Genomic DNA, 20822 nt, shown 5'->3' on the forward strand with positions numbered 1-20822 from the left:
TAGCGTAAATCAATTCGTTTGGTGGAACAAATTGGTTCAGTGGAAGCTGAAAGCGCGAGGGAGGCGTCGTCTAAAACTGCAGCCTTACCTTGCGCCCCCCAGCAAAGGCTCCAAGCCCAGTTCCCAAGGCGGGCGGAGCCACCGCCAGCCTCCGCCATTCCCTGGCGCATCAGGACCCTCCCAAGCGGCCCCCGACAACCAATGCCTTGGCCGGGGCGGGGAACGGAGCGCAGCGCTCTGCACGTGCTCGGAGGCACTCTCTCCCGCAGCCGGCCGAATTGGCTGCAGCGGCGTTTCCAGGACGACGACGGGGAGGAGGAGGAGGACTACGAGTCCCATGATGCACTGGGCCCGGGGGGGGAAACCAGCCTGGCACCAGCTGACAGCTCCGGCGGCTGCACAGGGGATGGAGGGGCACTATTAGAATAAGCCAGAGAGCCCGGTCCGCGGGAAAGGGGGAGGGGGGACCAGAGGAGGAGGGGGAGGGGCAGCAGCGTTGACAAGGGGGGGGGGCTGCTGCTGGAAAGAGATCGGCAGGGAACCCCGCACCCTCCGCTCGGTGGTGCAGGATGCGCCTGCAGGGGGCGAGGTGATCGCAAGGTTGTGCCGGGGGCGGGGCGCGCAGCCAAGCAGGGACCCCCCCCCCTTTCTCCGCCAGGCCATCTGCAGCGGCGCGCAGGCGATGGGGGCGCCGCCGAGGCGGGGAGGGGGCCGCTGGCCCCTGCGCTGAGCGACGCCCGGAGGGATCCGCAGGGCTGCCGACTGCGCCCCCGCCCGCCGCCCGGGCAGGTGCATGGAGCAGGGGCGCCCAGGAAGCAGCCCGGCCGCCGGGGGGGCGCCAGGTGCAGGAGAGCCATCCAGGTGAGTCCGTCCCCCACGCACCCACCCGCGATCAAGGGCAGAGCGCAAGCCCGATCCTGACCCCCCCTGCCGGCCGACCCTGCAGGGGGGCTGGAGCAAGGCAAGGCAGCCCCCCCAGCCCCAACCCGCCACACCCGCCCCGCAGGCAGCTTACATAAGGTTTCGCAAAGCTCATCTCTGGCGTGCCAGCTGGTGGCCCTGGTCTTTGTGGGTTGGGAAGGAGTGGGCGGGCCGAGCTGGCACACCTGCGGCAGCAAAGGGGGCTGGGGGGGGCGCGTCTGCCACCTCCTCCAGGTGAGGATTCCAGCGCAGGATGCGCGCCAGCCCTCTGAGCATGGCATGGGGGCCTTGCGGGCAAATGGCCCCGATTTCTCCCTCCATTTCTCTGTCATCACAGGGTGGTGTTTCGGAGGGTGGGGGGGGGGAGGATAATAGCCTCTTTCTTCTCTGCCAGGGGACGGCGGCTGTCACTCCAGGAGGAGGAGGCTCTTCAGCTGAGCCGCTGGGAAGGGGGGCACCCAGCCTGGCATGATTGTTTTGCCTTAAAGACACAGCCTCCCCTCTCCACCATGCTAAAGAAGAGCCCTTTCTTCCTCCTGCAGCGCGTCTCCCCTCCCTCGGCGCACATTTGACTCCTTGAGAGTTGAGGAGGCTTCCTGGGACGACCGCTGGTGGAGGCCCAGCAGCCAGGACGACTGGTGATGGCGGTGAGGATGGATGCCCCTGAGTCCAGAGCTCTGGACGCTGGAGGACTTGGCACGCGGACCTCAGCTGCAGCTGGCCCCTGAGCCATGCAAGGCCCAGACCAGGGGAGCAGGGCCCCCACGGTGGACACCAGCCACATGGAGCAGGCCTGCAAGGAGGGGGCGGGCAGCGGGGGTCTCTGGGCCGCCTGCCCGCCTGCCCCCAGCCCCTTCTGGACCGCCATCTTTGACTACGAGGCCTCGGCGGAGGAGGAGCTGACCCTGCGCAGGGGGGACCTGGTGGAGGTCCTCTCCAAAGATTCCACCGTCTCCGGGGACGAGGGCTGGTGGGCCGGGAAAGTCCAGGAGAAGGTGGGGGTCTTCCCCAGCAACTACGTGGCCAGTGACGCCAAGTACAGCCGCCTGCAGGACTCGCTGGTCTGCCCGCCTCCGCTGGAGATCTCCTTTGAGGAGCTGGAGCTGGAGGAGATTGTGGGCGTGGGGGGCTTCGGGAAGGTCTACAAGGGGCTGTGGCGGGGGGAGGAGGTGGCCGTGAAGGCCATCCGCCAGGACCCCGAGGAGGACATGGCGGTGACGGCGGAGAACGTGCGGCAGGAGGCCCGCCTCTTCGCCATGCTGAGGCACCCCAACATCATCGCCCTGAGGGCTGTCTGCCTCAGCCCCCCCAACCTGTGCCTGGTGATGGAGTATGCCCGGGGAGGGGCGCTCAACCGCGCCCTGGTGGGCAGGAAGGTGCCCCCCCACGTGCTGGTCAACTGGGCTGTCCAGATCGCCAGGGGCATGAACTATCTGCACAATGAGGCCGTGGTCCCCATCATCCACCGGGACCTAAAGTCCATCAATGGTAAGCCTGGGAGATGTTGCTTCAGCAGTGAAGGGGCTCAGAGGCGGAGGCTCTGCCTAGTCCTGCGTGCTCAGCCACGCCCTGATTCTGGCAGGGGGCTTCCCTCCTCCTCTTGTGTAACCTCACTTGCTTACCACTAACCCTGAAGGATAGAGTTATGGACTGGTAGAGATGAGAGGGTCTCCTTGGGATCACCTGGGACGCGGGTGGCGCCGTGGGTTAAACCACAGAGCCTTGGACTTGCCGATCAGAAGGTCGGCGGTTCGAATCCCTGCGATGGGGTGAGCTCCCGTTGCTCGGTCCCTGCTCCTGCCAACCTAGCAGTTCGAAAGCACGTCAAAGTGCAAGTAGATAAATAGGTACCACTCTGGCGGGAAGGTAAACGGCGTTTCCGTGCGCTGCTCTGGTTCGCCAGAAGCAGCTTAGTCATGCTGGCCACATGACCCGGAAGCTGTACGCCGGCTCCCTCAGCCAATAAAGCGAGATGAGCGCCGCAACCCCAGAGTTGGCCACGACTGGACCTAATGGTCAGGGGTCCCTTTACCTTTACCTTTTTACCTCGGGAGCACCTAATTTAGCTCCCTGCAATGCAGGAATCACAGCTATGGAATCCCATCCAAGCTCTGCTAAAAAACCTACAAGGAAGGAGAGCCCACCACTTTCGAGGTTGTTCGTAGCTCTCCCTAATGTTTAGTTGGAATCTCCTTTTCTGTATCTTGAATCCATTGGTTCGAGTCCTACTCTCTGGAGCAGGAGAAGCTGCTCCCTGAGTCGGTGTAGATTTGGGGAAGGGTCCCGAGGGTAATCTAATCCAACCCCCTGCATTGCAGAAATCGCAGCTAAAGTCACAATATCCTCTGCTCCTGGGGGTAACGAGAAGGGGCCCGAGACTGGCTGGCCAGGGTAACCTGGATAGCTGGTTTGGTGACTGGGGTTGGGGGTGTCTGGGCTGGACGGTTCCTCTGGGTCACTGGTGGTGAGGAGGCCTGTTCTGCTCTTCCAAGGAGACCCCTAACTTCCAGGTCTGAGCAGAGGTGACCCTAACACCAGTGGTCAGCGATCTGGAAGGGGAAGAGGACAAGAGCTGGGGGTGAACCTTGCAGTGCCGGCCCCAAATACTGTCATGTCCCTTGCAGGATGTGGGTCCTGGTCTTTTCCTGATTGGAAGAGGCTCTGCCAATTGCCACCCCACCCTCTGTGAGTCCCCAGTCCCAGCAGTGGCGTGCAGGAGGGGCCGGGCGCAACATCTGGGGGTTAGGGTTAGGGGGCGCAAATCCACGGGTTAGGGGGTGCAAATCCACGGGTTAGGGGGTGCAAATCCACAGGTTAGGGCGCGCAAATTACTTGCCTTGCCCTGGGTGCTGACAACCCACGCTACGCCACTGAGTCCCAGCAGAACTGGAGATGCATAGGGAGGGTGTGATGGCAGACCTTTCTCTTGTGGGTGCCCACCTTGGACCTCCCACCGCCCCCACAACTGCTCCACTGGCTCCCTGGCCAGATATTGGCCAAGGAGAGCAGCGGAAGGGGCTTGTTCAAAGGTGGGCAGCTGCAGTGAGGACATCTCCATCCTTGGCCACCGTCCTCCTGGGCGGTATTGGTAGCAGGGAAAGTGAGGCCTGCTCAGGAAGGGGGTGGGGACGCCAACAGCCATCCAGATGGAGCCACGAAGCTCAAAACCGCATGCTCAAAACAATACCCGCCAAACCAACCAATGGAGCCAGCAAGCGGTGCCCTCTGCTCGATGATACCTGCCCATTTCCTTCTTCCCGGTTCCTTCCTCAGTCCTAATCCTGGAGCACATCGAGAACGATGACTTGGGTGGCCGGACCCTCAAGATCACGGACTTTGGCCTGGCACGCGAGTGGCACAAGACCACCAAGATGAGCGCTGCAGGGACTTACGCCTGGATGGCCCCCGAAGTCATCAAGCTCTCTCTCTTCTCCAAGAGCAGCGATGTGTGGAGGTAATTGAGGGTTGCAGTGGAGGGGGTGGGAGGAAGGAAGGAAGGAAGGAAGGAAGGAAGGAAGGAAGTTCCCTTACCCTTCTTCTCTCCAGTCACCAAGAGCCAAACAGAAATGCAAATGGCTCTCCTTGTCATGCAGGAAGCTTCACCTGTTGAACTTCAGCCTGCTGCACAGCTGATAAAGGACACAGGAGCACCCCCTGGGGGAAACAGAACCCCCACCCACCACCGCTTAGAGGGTGCAGACAGAGAGATCAGCCGCTTGGGAGGGTGGGCCCTTTTTGACCCAGAATTGTGGAGTTGGAAGGGACACCCAAAGGCCATGTAGTCCAACCCCTGGAATCGAAGCCCCCAGAATCGCAGACACCATGCTTGTTTTTATAACGGTTCTGGGGCAGGGAGATGGAGCGCCTTCCCTCTGCAACTGCTTGTGGGTCTGGGGCCTCCCCCCACGGACTCACTCCTTGCCTCTCTCTTCCCGTCTCCCCTTCCCAGCTTTGGGGTGCTGCTGTGGGAGCTGCTGACTGGCGAGGTCCCGTACCGGGAGATCGATGCCCTGGCGGTGGCCTACGGGGTGGCCATGAACAAGCTGACCCTGCCCATCCCCTCCACCTGCCCTGAGCCCTTTGCCCGCCTGCTGGAGGGTGAGTGGGGGCTGCTGTTGCTGAGGGTCTGAGAGTGCTCAGTGCTTCGAGGGTGCGGGGGGCAAGCCAGAGTGGCAGGGGTCTTCTGGCACAGGTGTGTGGTCTCTCCCACAGCTATAGGCCTGGGGAAGAGCAGAGGGGCACAAGTGGGGATTGAGGAGGGGCACCTTCAGCCTTATGGCCCCCACCAGTTGCAACCCAAGGCTCAGAAAGAGGTCAAGACCCCTTATTTTATTATCAAATAAAAGCGCCTCTCCCCCACCCCCTTGTAGGACACTCTTCTCCCCTTGCTTCCTCACCCCAAAGATTCCCCAAATATCTGAACGTTTTGCTGGCAGTGGGCAAAGGACAAGATGGCACCCCCAGCCCCATTCCACTTGTGTCCCCTGGGGGGCTCTCCCTCGCCTTGGAGCCCAGCCAAGGGTTTCCTCAGTCTCCCCGCAGGGTTGGGAGAGAGGTGCTTTGGGGAGGCCGCCTGGGAGAACCCGGTCCAAAGGCAGAAGCAAGCTGCACATGCTCAGAAGCACTCTCTTCCTGATTTCAGGGCATGCAGCCCAGGTCTCAGTGCTGAGCCTGAGCCTGCCATGGCTTGCCCTGCACTGTGGCAAGAGATTGAGGGGCTTAGTTGGCATAAAATTAGGGGTGGAGGGCATCCAATGAAAATGAACGATGGAAGACCCCAGGAGGCCGTGAGGGCCACCAGCTCAGTTAGCTTTAATAGACTATGATGATGATGATTATTTATTACAGTATATGCCACCCATCTTGGACTCACAGCTGTCCATGGAGATGCAGGTTAATTCTGTGTCCAGGGCAGCTGTCTACCAGCTCTATCTGGTACGCAGGCTGAGACCCTCCCTGCCTGCAGACCGTCTTGCCAGAGTGGTGCATGCTCTGGTTATCACCCGCTTGGACTACTGCAATGCGCTCTACGTGGGGCTACCTTTGAAGGTGACCCGGAAACTGCAATTAATCCAGAATGCGGCAGCTAGACTGGTGACTGGGAGTGGCTGCCGAGACCACATAACACCGGTCCTGAGAGATCTGCATTGGCTCCCAGTACGTTTCCGAGCACAATTCAAAGTGTTGGTGTTGACCTTTAAAGCCCTAAACGGCCTCGGTCCCGTATACCTGAAGGAGCGTCTCCACCTCCATCGTTCTGCCCGGACACTGAGATCCAGCTCTGAGGGCCTTCTGGTGGTTCCCTCACTGCGAGAAGTGAGGTTACAGGGAACCAGACAGAGGGCCTTCTCAGTGGTGGCGCTTGCCCTGTGAAACGCCCTCCCTTCAGATGTAAAGGAAATAAGCAGCTATCTTCTCTTTAAAAGACATCTGAAGGCAGCCCTGTTCAGGGAAGTTTTTAATATTTGATGCTGTATTGTTTTTAACACTTGATTGGAAGCAGCCCAGAGTGGCTGGGGAGACTCAGCTAGATGGGTGGGGTATAAATAAATTATTATCATTATCATTATCATTTCATTATCATTATCATTATCATTATCATCTGACTGGGTTGTCCCAGTCACTCTGGGCATCTCCCAACAAAATATTAAAACCCCAATAGAAGAGATTCATGGAGGAGAAGACTATGCCCTGTCTCCACCATCAGAACAGGAACCTGGGCTGGTTGGGCCCTTGGCCTGTTCCGCCAGGCTCTTCTTAATGCTGGGTTTGTTTGGCCTTCTCCTCTGGCCTTCATTCTCCACCCCACAGAGTGCTGGAGCCCGGACCCCCATGCCCGGCCGGACTTCGGCTCCATCCTGCAGCAGCTGGTGGCCATCGAGCAGTCAGCCATGTTCCAGATGCCCCTGGATTCCTTCCACTCCCTGCAACAGGACTGGAAGGTGGAGATTGCTGACATGTTCTACGACCTGCGCGCCAAGGAGAAAGTGAGTCGGCTTCTCCTGGCTTTGCTTCTCTCGGGGCTCAGCCCCAACTTGCCTTTCCTCTCTGCTTTAGAGCTCCAGGTCCAAGTTCCTTTTGTTGTTGTTTAGTCGTGTCCAGCTCTTCGTGACCCCCCTGGACCAGAGCACGCCAGGCACTCCTGTCTTCCACTGCCTCCCGCAGTTTGGTCAAACTCATGCTGGCAGCTTCGAGAACACTGTCCCACCATCTCGTCCTCTGTCGTCCCCTTCTCCTTGTGCCCTCCATCTTTCCCAACATCAGGGTCTTTTCCAGGGAGTCTTCTCTTCTCCTGAGGTGGCCAAAGTATTGGAGCCTCAGCTTCAGGATCTGTCCTTCCAGTGAGCACTCAGGGCTGATTTCCTTCAGAATGGAGAGGTTTGATCTCCTTGCAGTCCATGGGACTCTCAAGAGTCTCCTCTAGCACCATAATTCAAAAGTATCAATTCTTTTGCGATCAGCCTTCTTTGTGGTCCAGCTCTCACTTCCATACATCACTACTGGGAAAACCAGAGCTTTAACTATACGGAACCTTTGTTGCTTTGTTCCTTTTATTTATTCCTTTTCTGCCCCAGAGCTTTCTCTATGGAAATCCAGGGCAGATCTACACTTGTGGTTTTTAACGCTAAGGAAGGGTTTTGATAACGTAAATGGACACCTGTCGTCCTACTTTAAGGCGCTATTAAAATGTGGTGCTTCTGAGCAACCGGCAGTAGGAAGACGGAGTTTTGATAAAAAGAACCAAGGTAAAAAAAGCTTTCCTACCCAAGAATGCCCTGTGACGCCTTGGAACGGCAGATCTAATACCATTCTTATAGCGTTAAACAGGTCGGTGTAGATCCAGCCCCGCTCTTTACTGCTGAATCGGAGCCAACGTCAGTAGGCAGGAAACCCCAGTTGCTGTTTGAAGTGCTTCTGTTTTAAAGAGCGAAGGAAAGGCTGCTTTGACATGGAGCTTTAAAATGCCTGGGAAGAGCGAGGCAGCAGTTAAGTGGGGACAAGCCCTCAGAGTTTGCACCGAGAGCAAGAGCTGTGGTGTGTTGGATGAAATTTGCATCTGTGCATATGAATTAACAAATGCAAAGGGTGTGTGACAGCAGCCTTGCCCCCTGGCCAAGAAAAGCACAGTCCTGCTGGCAGCGATGGGCACCTACCTAGATGGGCTTAGAAGACGACAGATTCATGCTTCTGAAAACCGCAAGAAGGGAGAGGACTCTTGTGCTTAGACCCTGCTTGTGGGTTTTGCTTTGGGGCAGCTGGCTGGCCACTGTGAGAAGAGGATGCTGGCCTGATCCAACAGCCTCTTCTTGTTTTCCATGGAACCTCCAGATCCAGAGGCAGTCTATCCTAATTCCTAGCTTCTTAGAGGCATTTGGCCACTGGGGAAACAGTGGCCAAATTTTGAGGAGACATGGGGTCATGGGGTGGTTGGGTATGGAGGACTCCCTGGTCCTGAATGGGGTAACTGTGCCCCTGAAGGACCAGGTGCGCAGCCTGGGAGTCATTCTGGACTCACAGCTGTCCATGGAGGCGCAGGTCCATTCTGTGTCCAGGGCAGCTGTCCGCCAGCTCCATCTAGTATGCCGGCTGAGACCCTACCTGCCCGCGGACTGTCTTGCCAGAGTGGTTCATACTCTGGTTATCTCCTGCTTGGACTACTGCAATGGGCTCTACGTGGGGCTACCTTTGAAGGGGACCCGGAAACTACAACTAATCCAGAATGTGGCCGCCGGGACCTCCATTGGTTCCCAGTATGTTTCTGGGCACAATTCAAAGTGTTGGTGCTGACCTTGAAAGCCCTAAATGGCCTCAAAGACACAGTATACCTGAAGGAGCATCTCCACCCCCATCGTTCAGCCCGGACACTGAGGTCCAGCGCTGAGGGCCTTCTGACGGTTCCCTCACTGCAAAAAGCGAAGCTACAGGGAACCAGGCAGAGGGCCTTCTCAGTAGTGGCACCTGCCCCGTGGAACGCCCTCCCACCAGATGTCAAGGAAATAAACAACTATCTGACTTCAGACATCTGAGGGCAGCCCTGTTTAGGGAAGCTTTTAATATTTGATGAATTATTGTATTTTTATATTTTGCTGGGAGCCACCCAGAGTGACTGGGGAAACCCAGCCAGATGGACAGGGTATAAATAAATGATTATTGTTATTGTTATTGGGCCATTGGGCTAATCCAGCACTCAGGCTGTTCGTATGGAGCCTCCAGGTCCTGAGACAGTCTATCTAGATTCTTGGGTTCTTTGGGGCATTTGACCATTGTGAGAACAGATGGCTGGACCAGATGGCTGGACTCTTTGGCAGCTGACCCAGCCTGCTCTGCTTATGTTCTTAATAATAATAATAATAATAATAATAATAATAAATTTTATTTATACCCCACCCTCCCCAGCCAAGACCGGGCTGAGGGCGGCTAACACCCGATATAAAAACAAATTGATTGAAACACAACTAAAAAACAAGATTAAAATACAACATTAAAACATTAAAATTAAAACACAGCCTCATTTCAATGGAAACTCAAATCAAAAACTTTTGGGGGGATAAAAACATCAAGTCTTCACCAAGGCTAACTTTCCAGACTGGTCCTACATGGGCCAGAAAAAAGCCAGGGAAGTCTTAGGCTGCCATTCAACGCTGGCAGACGTATGCTTACTTTGCACATGCTCAGAGGGACTCCTCTTGGTTCAGCCCGCCTTGCCCTCGTGAGCAGGTCCTGGGGCTGAGCCGTGGCGGGTGGGCAGGTGATCCCTCGGGGGGCGTTGGGATCCCATCGTCCTCCGTCTCCTTTGCCCCAGGAGCTGTGTAGCCGAGAGGAGGAGCTGCTTCGGGCGGCTGAGGAGCAGAAGACTCAGGAAGCCGAGCTGCGCCGGCGGGAGCAGGAGCTGGCCGAGCGGGAGATCGACATCGTGGAGCGGGAGCTGAACCTCATCATGATGCAGATGGGCCAGGAGAAGCCCCGCGTCAAGAAGAGGAAGGGCCATTTCCGATGCTCCCGCCTCAAGCTGCGAGACGGGAACCGCATCAGCCTCCCTTCAGGTACGGGCCGGCAGCAGCCGGGAGCAGAGCGCTGGCTTGGCCGGCCAAAGAGCCTGGAGGGTGGAGGGCGGGCCGCCAGTCCAAAAGGGTCGCTTGCAGCATCACAACTGTGGAACTCCCTGCCGATTGATATTTAGGCAGGCTCCTTCTCTGGACTCATTTCGGCTGCTGAAATCATTTTTGTTCAGACAAGCCAGGTCAGGTGTTTTAAGAAGCTGAATCGAGTTCTAATTTGCATTGTGTCTATTGCTATTTTCACTTTCCAAGTGAAAGTGGGTGGTGGTTTGTTTTGTTTTTTTGTTTTGTTTTGGTAAAGTGCTTATTTATTTCATCTTATAATGTATTTACAGGAAACAATTAAAGTCGTTTTTCTTTTGACAAGCTTTTCCAACTAGGTGAAAGAGCCTCTGCCTTAGATGTTCCTTTTGTATTATTTTTAAACCTGTCTTTTCCGTCCAGTTGCCAAAGCCGTTTTTAGCTGTTTTTAATAGCGCGTTTTTGGGACGCAGGTGGCGCTGTGGGTTAAAGCCTCAGCGCCTAGGACTTGCCGATCGAAAGGTCGGCGGTTCGAATCCCTGCAGCGGGGTGTGCTCCCGCCGCTCGGTCCCAGCGCCTGCCAACCTAGCAGTTCGAAAGCACCTCCGGGTGCAAGTAGATAAATAGGGACCGCTTACCAGCGGGAAGGTAAACGGCGTTTCCGTGTGCGGCTCTGGCTCGCCAGAGCAGCGATGTCACGCTGGCCACGTGACCCGGAAGTGTCTCCTGACAGCGCTGGCCCCTGGCCTCTTAAGTGAGATGGGCGCACAACCCCAGAGTCTGTCAAGACTGGCCCGTACGGGCAGGGGTACCTTTACCTTTACCTTTTAATAGCGCGTTTGTAAAATCGCCTTAGGTACATGGGTGCCGCTGTGGGTTAAACCACAGAGCCTAGGACTTGCTGAACAGAAGTTTGGCAGTTCGAGTACCCGCAATGGGGTGAGCTTCCGTTGCTCGGTCCCAGCTCCTGCCAACCTAGCAGTTTGAAAGCACGTCAAAGTGCAAGTAGATAAATAGGTACCGCTCCGGTGGGAAGGTAAACGGCGTTTCCGTGCGCTGCTCTGGTTCGCCAGAAACGGCTTAGTCATGCTGGTCACATGACCCGCAAGCTGTACGCTGGCTCCCTCGGCCAGTAAAGCAAGATGAGCGCCGCAACCTCAGAGTCGGCCACGACTGGACCTAATGGTCAGGGGTCCCTTTACGTTTATAATGTACTACCTGCACTTCCAGGAAACAATTAAAGTTGTTTTTCTTTTGACAAGCTTTTCTAACTGGGTGAAAGAGCCTCTGCCTTAGATGTTCCTTTCGTATTATTTTTAAACCTGTCTTTTCCATCCAGTTGCCTTAGCTGTTTTTAACAGCATGTTTGTAAAATCGCCTTGGGACTACTGTAAATGGCAATTCATAAATTCAGTCCCAAAAACAGCTCTGGGGAGTCTCCAAAGCTCTCTTCATCTTTGCCCATCCTATCCCTTGGTCTCCTAGATTCGGAGGTTTGTAGAATTTAGAACACATGGTGAGAAGCAAGAGGGCCATGATCCGGCCTTGAGGGCGGGTGGAGGGACAGGCCAGGGACTGACTCCTCCTCTGTCTCCTTCCTCCCCATCTAGGCTTCGAGCACAAGATCACAGTGCAGGCCTCTCCCACCCTTGACCGTCGGAAAGGCCTGGGGGCCAACGGTGCCAGTCCCCCCGCAAGCCCCATCAGCATTCCACGGCTGCGGGCAATCCGCCGTGAGTGTCTGCGCGCAGAAGTACAAAACTGTAGAGTCAGAAGGGGTCCCCAAGGGCCATCTAGTCCAACCCCCTTGCAATGCAGGAATCCCAATTAGATCATCCATGACAGGTGCCCCCCCCCCAGCCTCTGCTTAGAAACTGCTAAGAAAGACAGTCCCCCACCTTCCATCCCACGGCTGAACAGCTCTTACTGTCAGAAAGTTATTCCTGTCTTTAGTCGGAATCTTCTGAAGCCATGAGTTCGAGTCCTACCCTCCAGAGCAAACTTGCCCCACCTTCTGTGGGACAGCCCTTGAGATATTTGAAGGTGGCCACCGTATCTCCTCCTGGTCCCCTCTTTTCCTGGCCAAGCGTCTTGAGCTCCCCCCAAGGTTGGTTGGTTGGAGGCTGATGTTTTTCGGAGGCCCAGAGACGCATGTGCGCCCCCCCCCCCGCCAGTCTTGCAAGGCATGCATCTCTTGGCTCACAGGCTGAGGCTTCTTCTGCTCCCCCTTCCTGGATATTCTGAGCACCCAAGATTTTTAAAATATGTTTTGTGGCCTTGTGGCTGCAGATATCTATTTTTATGAACTGCACTCCACCCTGCCAAGGGCAACTCACACCATAAAATCGTGGAAAACGTCACCCTAACGTTTAATAATAATCATTTATTATTTATACCCCGCCCATCTGGCTGGGTTTCCCCAGCCACTCTGGGCGGCTTCCACCAAACACCAAAATACAATTACCTATTAAACATTAAAAGCATCCCTAAACAGGGCTGCCTTCAGATGTCTTCTAAAAGTCTGGTAGTTGTTGTTCTCTTTGACATCTGGTGGGAGGGCGTTCCACAGGGCGGGTGCCACCACTGAGAAGGCCCTCTGCCTGGTTCCCTGCAACTTGGCTTCTCGCAGTGAGGGAACCGCCAGAAGGCCCCCGGCGCTGGACCTCTGTGTCCAGGCAGAACAATGGGGGTGGAGACGCTCCTTCAGGTATACTGGGCCTTTGAGGCCGTTTAGGGCTTTCAAGGTCAGCACCAACACTTTGAATTGTGCTTGGAAACGTAGTGGGAGCCAATGTAGGTCTTTCAGGACCGGTGTTATGTGGTCTCAGTGGCCGCTCCCAGTCACCAGTCTAGCTGCTGCATTCTGGATTAGTTGTAGTTTCCGGGTCACCTTCAAAGGTAGCCCCACGTAGAGCGCATGGCAGTAGTCCAAGTGAGAGATAACTAGCACCATCATAACAACCACAGGACTCACTGTGGTTTTGGCCCCAGCAAAAAGCCCAAATTCAAGCGTTTGAGATCCACAGGGTAGTTTCCCCCCTGTTTCCTCCAGGCTGCCCAGACAGGCCCAATCTGATAGGGTTTCCCTCGTAAGAGCAATGGTGAGGTACAAAGGGCCAGTCTGTAAAATTGGCCGCCTCTAACCTGGGACAAGGACAGTGGGGGGGGGGCCTGTTGAAACCAGAGGAAGGAGCGCCTGATCTCCCCTTCCTGCTCTCTCCCCCCTCCTCTCTGGTGTTGCAGTGACCCCCCTGGACGGGACCCGGACGTGGGGGCGCAGCAGCTTGGTGAAGAAGGAGGAGCTGGTGGGGAGCAAGAAGAAAGGCAGAACGTGGGGACCCAGCTCCACACTCCATAAGGAGAGGCTGGGAGGGGAGGAGAGGTAAGGAAAGCGGGGGGGGGGGGGGGCATGGCTGTGGGAAGGGAAGGGTTAAGGGGGGAGGGGGTTCTAGCTCCCTCATAGGATGAGTGAAAGAGGGCCTTGCGAGGGAGGAGGAAAGCGCAGGGTGGTAGTGTTGGAAGGGACCCCCTGTGGTCATCTAGCCCAACCCCCCAGCAAGGCAGGAATTGCAGCTAAAGAATCGCAGAATTGTTGAGTCCCGCAGGTTCGCGAAGGAGGTAGTGGGAAAAAGACAGGACGGAACCCAGAAATTATACAGAACAAATGAAATGCCGTGAAAATCCCTGGAACGAGAAGTAATCGGATATAGAGTTAAGCTAAATAACAAAAATCAAAAAGTCAAGGGGGAAAATTAACCTAGAATGAAACAAAGACTTAACGAGATGCCGGCTACAAAACTCGTTTCACTGAACTAATCCGTTTCCTCAGAAGGAAATAAAGAAATTATAAACCTTAAAAACTTGTCATTGAGGTTTTCATACCTTTTTTGTTAAACTCAGTGAAGCGTTTCAGACCTGCTCTTGAGTTTGTTTAAAATCATTTAGGGTTTATAATTTCTTTATTCCCTTCTGAGGAAACGGATTAGTTCAGTGAAACGAGTTTTGTAGCCGGCATCTCGTTAAGTCTTTGTTTAAAGGTTAATTTTCCCCCTTGACTTTTTGATTTTTGTTATTTGGTTTCACTCTATATCTGATTGCCGTATTTTTCGCTCCATAAGACACACCTGACCATAAGACACACCTAGTTTTTAGAGGAGGAAAACAAGAAAAAAAAATATATTATGAACGAAACAGTGGATGTATGATTTTTGTGGTTCATGCTGTGGCCACAGACATGTGATTTGACGGTGAGTTTGGGGTAGTCCAATGCAAAAATCCTGAGAATCCATGTGGATCTGTGCTTTGTAACCATGTTTTTGTGCCATTGCAGCCCCATTAAACAATGGATGCGTGATTTTTTGGTGCAGGCTATAGCCATGGACATGCTATGTGATCTGATGCTGAATTTGGGGTGACCCAATGCAAAAATCCTGAGAATCCATGTGCTTTTACCTCCTCCCTCCCAGGCAGCCTCCTTTATCTCTAGAGTCCCTTATCTCCCTCCCGATCCCTTGCTGATCAGCTGCTCAGCTGATTTGTTTCAACACCCCCTTCCCTCTTTCTAAAAAATAAAGCATGATTTGCTTTTTGCCCCTTGGCAATTCGGCTCCAGGGACAACGCATTCGCTCCATAAGACGTACAGACATTTCCCCTTACTTTTTAGGAGGAAAAAAGTGTGTCTTATGGAGCGAAAAATACGGTACTTCTCATTTCAGGGATTTTCACGGCATTTCATTTGTTTCCTGCGAAAGAGGAGACTTCTGATATTTGAAGTGGGGTGGGGGGCCAACCAGGCAGCTGCCCACCTGAAGCGGCTGGAGGGTGGGGCAGAAGGCAGGGAGTTGACCCTGCCTCTCCATCATCATCATCACCATCTGCTGATTCACAGGTTGAAGTCCCTGGCGGAGGGGAGCAAGCAGTGGTCGTCCAGTGCCCCCAACCTGGGCAAGTCCCCCAAGCACGCCCCTCTGGTGGTGGGTTTCGCCAGCCTCACAGAGATGGGTAAGTAGGTTCTCCACTTCAGGGAAGAAGCAGAGGGGTTGGGGGCTGCCCTGGGGTCGGCCACCTTTCGCTGGAGGGGACAAGCCCTTGAGCATCTTCCTTTGCGGGGGCCAGTCGGGTGGGAAGCAGCAGGAGGGCAAAATTGGGGAAGGGGCCTTGATGTCTTCCCCCTCCTCTAACCTGACCTGCCTTTCTCCCCCTACAGAGGAATACGCAGAGCAGGAAGGGGGCAGCAGCAGTCCCTGCTCCCCCTACCTGCCCCTCTCACCGCCCCCCGGGGCCGAAGGCACCACCAGCCTGCCGCCGGAGGGTCCCAAGAGGCGGGCGCCCCCCTGCCACCGCCGCAGTGAACTGGTCCTACTGGGCTGCGCCTCCATCTTGGCCTCCATCGCTCTGGGGGGTGACCTGGCTGAGCTGGCGGGGGACGGGGTGTCCGGGGGTGGCCTGTCGGGACACCCTAGCTCCACCACGCTCCTGTCCCTCTCCTCGCTCTCCGACTGCAACTCCACCAAGTCCCTGCTGCCCTCGGACAGCGACGAGGCCCCTGCCTGCGGGGCCCCCGAGAGCCCACCGCCCAGGGCCCCCCGCCACAACCCTCTAGTGGACGTCACGGTGGAGAGCTTCAAGAAGGACCCCCGCCAGTCACTTACCCCCACCCACGTCAGCGCCACCAGGGCCGTCAGCCGCGGGCACCGCCGGACGCCCTCGGACGGGGCCATCCGTCAGGGGCCACCGGGGCCCGACTGCCGGGGTGAGTGCTGGGGCGGACGGCTTGATTGGAATGGGGAGGGGGGCTTCTCTCCTGGGCCCTGGAAACGCCAAGGGATGTGCTGAGCACCAGTCAATCTTCCTGGGGGAGTGAATGGGTGCAGGCCAGGAGAAGACCCGAGGTGGAAGGGGCTCTGGAAATGGTCCTGAGCGCCAGACATGGCTAGGCTGCGGGTGGGGAGAGCCTGTTTCGCCTCCTTCTGCAAAATTAGTATTTTGTTTTTTGGGGGAGACCTGTACGGCCCAGGACCGGGACTGCCTCTCCTGGTATGTCCCATGGAGGACCTTACGGTCTTCAAATAAAAACATCTTGTAGGTCCCGGGCCACAGGGAGGTTAGGCTGGCCTCAATCAGAGCCAGGGCTTTTTCGGCTGTGGCCCCAATCTGGTGGAACGCTCTGTCACAGGAGACTAGGGCCCTGCAGGACTTGACATCTTTCCGCAGGGCCTGCAAGACGGAGCTGTTCCACCAGGCCTTTGGCCAAGGCACAGCCTGACCCCCTCCTTTGGTAATCCTCAGAGAACTCTAGCCCAATGGTTGCCATTAATTTGATTTTGAATTGATTTTAAAATGAATTGATTTTAGAATGCTGTGTTACTTTTATTGTTCTTAGCCGCTCTGAGCCCAGCTTTAGCTGGGGAGGGTGGGATATATAATAAAAAATATTATTATTATTATTAAGCTATCATAGAATCATAGAAATACAGACTTGGGAGGGAATTCAAAAACACCTGACCTCGTGTTTAAAAATATCAGGGAAGGTGCAGTATGGTCAAAGGTTAGCCACTTAGATCAGATATCTACGAGATCAAAAGATCAAAAGTTCATCGAAGATTGGGGAAAATTTTCAGATAATTTGAAATGTATATGTGACGAGCAAACAACGCTAGTGGGATTTCAAGAAGCTCTGTGAACGTTTGAGGAATATTGTGTAGAAGGGGGTGAAGGTATATAAATTGCAATATAAAAATTAGGAAATGTGTAATTAAAAAATTGAATAATGGATAATTGTTAGAGAGGCTGAAGGGAGTCCAAAAGAGAAAATATGTGATAAAGTTAGATTGGATATTATAAATGTATGTTGGAAAATTAATAAAAAATATTTATATATATAAAAAAGGTTAGCCACTTAGGGTGGGAAAAGATAAATACCTGCAGCAAAAGTTTCCCCAACATTTTGTATATTTCTTGGGGGGACGGGTGGCAGGATCCCAGGACACACGCAACTCCCTCACCTGCCCGCCATGCTGATTCTCCTTTCCCCTCCCCAGGCTCGCAAGAAGCGCCGCCCTTCCCTCGCCTGCCGGACCCCCCCTCGCTCGTCCCAGCCCACCGCAAGGCCACAGAGCACCCCAACGCCTCCCTGTCGCCTGCGGAGCGTCCCCGGACCCTGGCCTTTGCCCCCCGGCCTCGCCCGGCACCAGGGCGCCACCGCATCGACCCCTGGAAGCTGGTCTCCTTTGTCCGGACGCAGGGGGGGCCCTCCTCTTCCTCGCCGGGTGAGCCCGCCAAGGGGGCCCGGCAGACCCTTCTCGACATGGACATGGAGGGGCAGACCCGGGACAGCACCGTCCCCCTATGTGGGGGTCAGGCCCCCTGCTGCGGCGGGCTGGAAGGAGACATCTCCCACTGATGCAGCATCCCTCTATGGACTGGGCCCACCCCACACTGGCTGGGAGCTCCGGGGGGGGGGGGGACTGCGTCTCTCTGGGTCGTGGAGACAGGTGGACCATGCGGGGCGCTGTATTTATTGATTCTGGGGATTCCCAGGCACTTAAGTGATGAGCCAAAAGGACAGCTCTTTTCCAAACAATGCAACAGCCCAGCCAGTTGGGGGGGTGCTGGGCTGACGTTCTGCCCCACGGGTGTGTGTCTGTGTGCGTGAGAGAGAGAGAGCGTGAGAGAGCCAGGTTGATCTTCAGCCTCTCCGGAGTCGCATCCGATTCACGCACCTCTTGTGATTCCACTCATTACATTGCTTTTTTATATAAAAAAGGGTGTGTGTCAGAGAAGATGTCTGCCTGCCTTTTCTTTGCCGCTCGGCAGAATTCCGCCAGGATCCTGCATCCTTTAGGAGGGGCCTTAAGGGTTCAAGCCCATTCCCAGTGTCCCGGTCATAGCTGTCAACGTTTCCCTTTTTTTAAGGGAAATTCCCTTATTCCAAATAGGATTCCTCGCAAGAAAAGGGAAAAGTTGACAGCTGTGGTCCTGGTTGGTTGGTTTGTGTTCCTTACATCTCCATCCTGCCTTTCCTTAGAGTATCCTAGAATTCTGGAGTTTGAAGGGGTCCCCCAAAGGCCATCTAGTCCAACCCCCTGCCATGAAGGAATCACGTTGAAAGAATCCTTGGAGGGCAGCCACCCAACTTCTGCTTAGAAACCTCCAATGAAGGAGAGTCTGCTGCCTTCTTCCAAGGGAGTCCTTTCCGCTGTTCTGATGTTCAGTCGGAAATCTCCTCTCTTGTATGCCATGGGTTCGAGTCCTGCCCTCCAGAGCAGGGGAAGAGAAGCTTGCTCCATCTCCCACGGGACAGCCCTTGAGATATTTGAAGATGGCAATAATATCTCCTCTTCTCCAGGCTAAATGGACCCAACTCCTTCAGCTGCTCCTGATAAGGCCGGGTCTCCAGACCTTTGGTCATCTTGGTCATTGAAACAGGAGCTCAGGGCGGCAAACATACATGGCTTTCTCCCCTACACACACATGCACACAAACATTTTAACCTCCTGGCAACCCTGTTAAATAGGTTAGCCATCCAGCGATCTGCACAGAGATGGGAATTTGAGTTTTCCTAGGCCTCCAACCACTCAACCACACTGCTCCGTACTTTGTTAGAGCTGTAGGGGTTATACAAACACACACACCAGGGACAATAGCGATGCTGAACATCTCCTCCACTCCATTCCCTTGACACAGCGTAGGACGCTGTTTTTAATAATAATAATAATAATAATAATAATAATAATAATAATAATAAATTTATTATTTGTACCCCGCCCATCTGGCTGGGTTTCCCCAGCCACTCTGGGTGGCTTCCATAGAAACAAAAAATACACTAAAATCACACATTAAAAACTTCCCTGAGCAGCGCTGCCTTAAGATGTCTTCTGAATGTCAGCTAATTGTTTTTCTCTTTGACATCTGGTGGGAGGGCGTTCCACAGGGCAGGGGCCACTACTGAGAAGGCCCTCTGCCTGGTTCCCTGTAGCTTTGCTTCTCGCAATGAGGGAAGGATTTCTTTGCTGTTGTGAAAAAACAGCAAGTCCCCCCCCCACCCAAAGTCACTTCCTCAGATACCTCCATGGCTCCCCCACCCCCCTCTTCTAATTGCCCTTGGGCCTGGGTTCGAGGGCAAGAAAGGGCTTCATCTAATGCAGGGCCTGTTTTCGAGAGGCAGCACAAAGAATGCCATAAGATGAAACTTTGGTTTTTCGTTAAGAGAAAAAGGTGAATGAGAAGAGAAAGGGTAGAACGCTGTAAAATGGCAGGGAGACAGCGGATGGAGAAAGGTTTTCCTCTCATGTGGAACTTGTGGTCATCCAATGAATTTTGGAAGATTGGGGACGGATAAAAAGAAGCACTTTTTTATGCAGTGCCTAGTTAAACTGTGGAACTCCCTGTGGAGCAGTTCTCGCACTCAGCTCCTGCTTCCGGACTTCCCACTGTGAGAAGAGGATGCTGGACTCGAGGGGCCATTGGGCCTGATCCAGCAACAGGGCTCTTTTCCTAAAATCTTTATTTGCTGTTACAGTGGTACCTCAGGTTAAGTACTTAATTCGTCCCGGAGGTCCGTACTTAACCTGAAACTGTACTTAACCTGAAGCACCACGTTAGCTAATGGGGCCTCCCGCTGCTGCCGCATGATTTCTGTTCTCATCCTGAAGCAAAGTACTTAACCTGAAGCACTATTTCTGGGTTAGAAGAGTCTGTAACCTGAAGCATATGTAACCTGAGGTACCACTGTATTTACGACCATTCTTTCAACCAGAGAAGCTGTACAACTTAAGACATCTCCTTTTGGAAATTAAGCTTGTTGCTTCGGGGTGAGACCGATGTCTCTGCTGCCCCCCCACCTTCGATTGGCTAACAGGTGCTAACATCAAGGAGACCAGGACTCCTGGGTTCTGTTCCCAGGGCTCCACCCCCCCCACCCCACCCCATCGCTTCATCCCAAACAGCAGTCTCGGCAGCCGAACCTGTGCGTGGACTGAGCATCTCTCTCGCCCTTCTTCCTTAGCGATCCCAGTCACCATAGCAACAGCGGGTACCAAAGGCAGGCAGCTGTAGCAGCAATTCTGGGGATGGAGGCAGAGGTGAGCAGGCACCGTGGCTGCAGGAATATCCTCACAGACATGGACGGCGGCGTTAAACTCTCCCGTAGTGCAGGGCCTCCTCCAGTTCTCTCTCATGCATCACACACACACACACACACACACATCACCTCCGTCTTGGGTTTAATCTGGGGTCGACCGCTCCAGCCTGGCCCCATAAGCACCACAAACAAGGCCTAGGACAGTGGACTTAAAAGGGATCCCCAAAAGCACTGCAGCTACTTCTGGTTAGGGCAGCAGGTGAGGGATAAATGTGTCTCAGGGTAAAATATCTGGGTTATGCAGTCTTGAGAATCCATCCATACCGAGGCAGCATTGAAAATGGGTGTTTCTGTCTCTCTTTAGCAATCTCTCTGCCAGTGTCGGAGGTCCGGCTGGAGCTCCCTGGGTGGCTGGGAGCTGTTTAATCTGTTCTGACCCACTTAAGGGTCTCTCCTGCCCACCCACCCTAACTCCCCATCTCCTGAAAATCCCACAAGGAGATGGGCAAAACTCTACGATGCTGAAACACACACACACACAGAGAGAGCCCAGTTCTTGCAAAGCTGCCCCTCAGTCTCTGCCAGTCCTAGAATCCTAGAATTGTAGCATCGGCAGGGACCTCGAGGGTCATCTAGTCCAACCCCCTGCAGTGCAGGATCTTTCCTGGGCTGGAAGCGGCTCCCTCCCCCCTCTGCCCTCTCTGCCTTTCGCTTGCTTTTTGGGAGTGGGTGGCAGGAT

The 20822-nt window shown here is 54.6% G+C and overlaps 1 protein-coding gene across 2 annotated transcripts; it reads left to right on the top strand.

Annotated features, from left to right (window-relative positions):
* The first annotated feature begins 774 nt into the window (after window positions 1-774).
* On the top strand, window positions 775-17783 carry MAP3K10 (mitogen-activated protein kinase kinase kinase 10). Of its 2 annotated transcripts, none has more exons than XM_079985339.1 (11): window positions 775-861; window positions 1464-2409; window positions 4195-4375; window positions 4871-5019; window positions 6733-6908; window positions 9725-9965; window positions 11612-11734; window positions 13245-13383; window positions 14891-15003; window positions 15209-15754; window positions 17043-17783. In XM_079985339.1, exons 2-11 carry the CDS (start codon window positions 1653-1655, stop codon window positions 17402-17404), a joined length of 2787 nt encoding a protein of 928 aa, XP_079841465.1. In that variant the 5' UTR covers window positions 775-861; window positions 1464-1652; the 3' UTR covers window positions 17405-17783. The 2 variants fall into 2 exon arrangements, with proteins under 2 accessions (XP_079841465.1, XP_079841464.1); XM_079985338.1 differs by having other exon boundaries at window positions 804-861; window positions 1316-2409.
* Window positions 17784-20822: the final 3039 nt, after the last annotated feature.

The sequence above is a fragment of the Podarcis cretensis genome (genome assembly GCF_951804945.1).
Source record: "Podarcis cretensis genome assembly, chromosome: 8".
Classification (NCBI taxonomy): Eukaryota; Metazoa; Chordata; class Lepidosauria; order Squamata; family Lacertidae; genus Podarcis; species Podarcis cretensis.

Coding starts and splice junctions, on each gene's coding strand:
- MAP3K10 (XM_079985339.1), top strand. CDS start 1,653: ATGCAAGGCCCAGACCAGGGGAGCAGGGCCCCCACGGTGGACACCAGC. Junction 5,020..6,732: donor CTTTGCCCGCCTGCTGGAGG/GTGAGTGGGGGC, acceptor TCCACCCCACAG/AGTGCTGGAGCCCGGACCCC. Junction 15,004..15,208: donor CGCCAGCCTCACAGAGATGG/GTAAGTAGGTTC, acceptor CTCCCCCTACAG/AGGAATACGCAGAGCAGGAA.